The sequence below is a fragment of the Cynoglossus semilaevis genome, chromosome Z (genome assembly GCF_000523025.1).
Source record: "Cynoglossus semilaevis isolate Cse_v1.0 chromosome Z, Cse_v1.0, whole genome shotgun sequence".
Lineage (NCBI taxonomy): Eukaryota > Metazoa > Chordata > Actinopteri > Pleuronectiformes > Cynoglossidae > Cynoglossus > Cynoglossus semilaevis.
The window spans coordinates 21,233,873-21,237,457 of NC_024328.1; the positions used below are offsets into that span (position 1 = coordinate 21,233,873).

Genomic DNA, 3,585 nt, shown 5'->3' on the forward strand with positions numbered 1-3,585 from the left:
AACAACACACAAGACAGACATAATCCATCCTCTGGTTTCGTACCCTAACGGTAACTCGTAGGATTGTATGACTAATGTTTAATCCGAACCCGGACTCTAGTCTGAAGTCGGGACCGGAAATGTCCCCACAAGGACAGAGGGTTAGTAAACATGTCCCCACAAGTATAGATATACCAGGACCACACACACACTGTCTGGTCGGTTTCTGATGGAACCACGGACCCAGAACACACCCCTCAGAACTGGATAAACAACAGCAGGAGCTGCTCCCTCTCTCTCTCTCCCTCTCTCGTGTGTGTTCGTGTTTACATGTATACATGTTTTTCTTCATGTACCGGCCCGGTCTGTCAGTGTCGGTCTGTATTTTCACGTCGGTCATACTGGTAGTACTGGGAGACGGAAATATACGAAGAGAATTAAAAATAACAATTAACTCGCATTTCGCCGTGTGCCACTAGAGGGAGTCCGAGTTCCAGCAGTTTACAAACATTTTTAGTTTTAAAAAAAGCATCAGTACCTGTAAAATATTATAAATATATAAAATACTGTGCTATATATATTTTTAATGAAAGGAATTAAACGCAAATTAAATTTCAACAACAAACATATATAAATATATATATACATATATACGATGTTATTTTCAATACATATCAATAATTGCTTGTCAGTACATAGACAAAATTAAATGTCGTTAATAACAACTATCGTTACCAACATACAAATATCGGAACTTACGTACGTATACTTCTGTACCCACCTTTCTTCCGTTAAAAGATCGGAGCTCGGCCGAGAATCACTGATGGACTGGACGTAGCCCCTGTGCCTAATATTTGATTCCATTTTTTTTTTTTTGGTAAATTGTCAAAAGCAGCAGAGGTTTTAGATTTAAAAAAAGCAGCAGATAGAGAGAGAGGCAGAGCGAGCGAACAAACCACTCAGGACCTGACTGGCTCTACTGCTGAAATGGGGAAAAAGAAATCCTATTTAAACGACTAAGGACAAAGTCAAACACAGGAAGTTTGGAGGCTAGGAAAACTGGTCGAGTGGGTGAGAGCAACTAGTTTAAATAGTTTGTCCGACGATGAAGGTCCATCTGTTGATGGCGCCGTTCCTTTAATGTGCCTTCCGTGCGCCTTCGCTCCTTTGATCAACTCCTGCCTTTGCCTCCCTGCCTTCCCGGGAACTTGTTATTTGATCCAGACCTGACCCGCCGCCAACAGCGGTAACCCACCGGTCTCCTGTTGTGGTCTACGATCCCCCCGCCTGTTGTTTCTAGATGTTGCCTCATTTGCTAGCCGAAGTGCTCTGTTAGCTTCCAATAATGATCCCGACCCGGTGGTGGCGCTGTTGGGTTCTTCCTGTACCCGTGACAGTTTCTGAACAAACGGCTCGGAGGGAAGAGCCCCAGGTTTGACTGTGGTCGTATGTCAACATTTCAACTCGCGAACCAGCCGTCTGTGACGGTGGTTGTAGTTTGCGAGGGTTGTTGATGAGATTAAAGGGATATTTCCATGTTTTAACTCGCACTGAGAAATTAGAATTCCTGGGATTACTTCACGAGACGGCAGAACAGTTCTACTTCTGTTCCGGATCTCGTTGGTTTGTTCTGCCCTCAGGCCTGACGTGCCTCACCTGTGCAGAATTATTTATTCTGGACTATAGTCTGAGGTGAGAACTTTTAAACTGGTTATTGTGGTCCTAGCTCTGGTTGGGCCTCCTCCTCCCCTACTCTCCCCCATTAATGAGCTCATCTTCTCTGTGAATTCAGGAGAGTTTTTTTTCCTGTGTATTTGTGGTGACCCTGGTGGTACTGTGAAGTACTTGTGAGTGTCAGCCTTCAGAACTGATCTTGGTAAAAAAAAAAAAAGGTCGAATCCACCACTGCCCCAGGGCAATGTTTAGCTATGCTAATAGGTCAGTTGAGAGGTATCGTAATAACGACCTTCTTTAAACACAGCGGAGGAGTCGGCCATTGTTTTATTGTCACTGGACAAACGAAGTAGAAAGATAAGTACGCTAAATTGTTGATCTTTGTTACATATACGGGTTTTGTACTAGAAAGAATCTGAAGATACGATACTTCGAAGAAAGAACAGAAAAAGAAAATGAACCAACAACAGGAATATCGGAGTGGGAATTGGTGAGAAAAAAAAAACAACAACTGATGACGGAGGATATCGATTGATTGATCCGGTATCATGAATTAAAATTTTGCGATATTGTACACTGTGCAGTGATCCCTGGTTTATCGCGGTAGATCGGTTCCAAGGCCCTGCTGCGAAACTGAATTTCCGCGAAATAGTGATCATATTTATGCACAGTAAAATGATGATGACTTTTACTGCGCAGCCAATGATTGATTTTACATCCGTATCGTCGTCCCATTCCTGCGACATCTCTCGCAGATCCAAATCCGGGATGGAGTAGATTTTATATAGAGTTTTAAAAAAAAAACGCGAAGTCGTGAATCCGCGAAAGATGAACCGCGAAATAGCGAGGGACTACTCTATATAGGTTAGCATTGGTCGACCTTTACTAACTGGACCGTCGCTGACTTACAGTACATGTAATACATGTCGGACTACTGCAGTATTGGGTGGTGACTACTTCCGATTTTGAAGTAGAAGACATGGTCTGTCACTGTCGGTCTTTCGGTGACGTCATTCTCATTCCCTTCTTTTCCAGGACCTGGGTCTGGAAGGCTCGTCGCTCAATGACATCCTGTACAAAAACGCGGCCTTTCTCAACCTGGTGGACCCCATCTCACACGAGCTGCTGCTCAGTCTGGCCCGGGAGATGCAGTGTCCGAAGAAGGTGGGGTTGTTTTTCTTCGTAACGTAACACGAGTCAGAGTTGTCTCCAGGACAAGTAATATCAAATAGAAGTGAAGAAGTGAGCGCCAACAGCTGGAGGATGACTGAACTGATGTGACCTGTTTCAACATGTTTTGTTTTTTTAACACCGTACCAAGAAACGGATGTCGTTTTATTTTTCAGTTGTAGCTCAGGGAGTTAAACACGGGGTGGCGCCCCTCCAGGTCAGTGGAGGTACTGCAGTGCTGTTACAAAATGGTTGACAAGTATGACAATTTAAAAAATTTTTAAAAAATTTTAAATTCATTTATTCTCATTCTTCAGAAAATATTTACGAATGCTTTACACCTGAAACTGAAGTAGTACTTCACCCTGAAACTGTAGTAGTACTTCATCCACAACGACACACACACAAGCTAACGTAGTACGGACTGTGTGGTCGTTCTGATGTCAGACTATGCGCCACCCAGTGGACTATTGGGGGCGTCGGACGGAACATTTGTTCTTTTTGACGTCGTTCTCTGAGCCCGTCTTCTCTGTCTTGACAGGACGCGGACACCGTCAAGTCCTCCGATAAGATCTGCAGACAGCTGATCTACCACCTGACGCCACACTCCAAGTGGCTGAGGCAGAACATGTCACGACAGAAATCCCAGGCCTGGTGAGTCCTCGGAACCAGGTCGGTCTAGAACTGTTCACATAACAGAAGTAGAACTGTTCACGGAACAGACGCAGAACTGTTCACGGAACCGAGAACTGTTCACGGAAC

General features: G+C 44.2%; 2 protein-coding genes across 3 annotated transcripts in view; one reads left to right on the forward strand and one right to left on the reverse strand.

Annotated features, from left to right (window-relative positions):
- ggt1a (gamma-glutamyltransferase 1a) overlaps positions 1–1,671 on the reverse strand; it is a 9,412-nt gene extending 7,741 nt beyond the window's left edge. For both annotated transcript variants that reach the window (XM_008336896.3, XM_025053150.1), the window contains exon 1: positions 761–1,671. In XM_008336896.3, coding sequence (XP_008335118.1) covers positions 761–843 — 83 coding nt within the window. In that variant the 5' untranslated portion in view covers positions 844–1,671. The remainder of the gene's footprint in view (positions 1–760) is intronic.
- Positions 1–3,585, forward strand: part of lrrc75ba (leucine rich repeat containing 75Ba) — a 9,001-nt gene that overhangs the window by 2,994 nt on the left and 2,422 nt on the right. The window contains exons 3-4 of the mRNA XM_008336898.3: positions 2,689–2,817; positions 3,365–3,477. Of these exons, the coding sequence (XP_008335120.1) occupies positions 2,689–2,817; positions 3,365–3,477 (242 nt within the window). The remainder of the gene's footprint in view (positions 1–2,688; positions 2,818–3,364; positions 3,478–3,585) is intronic.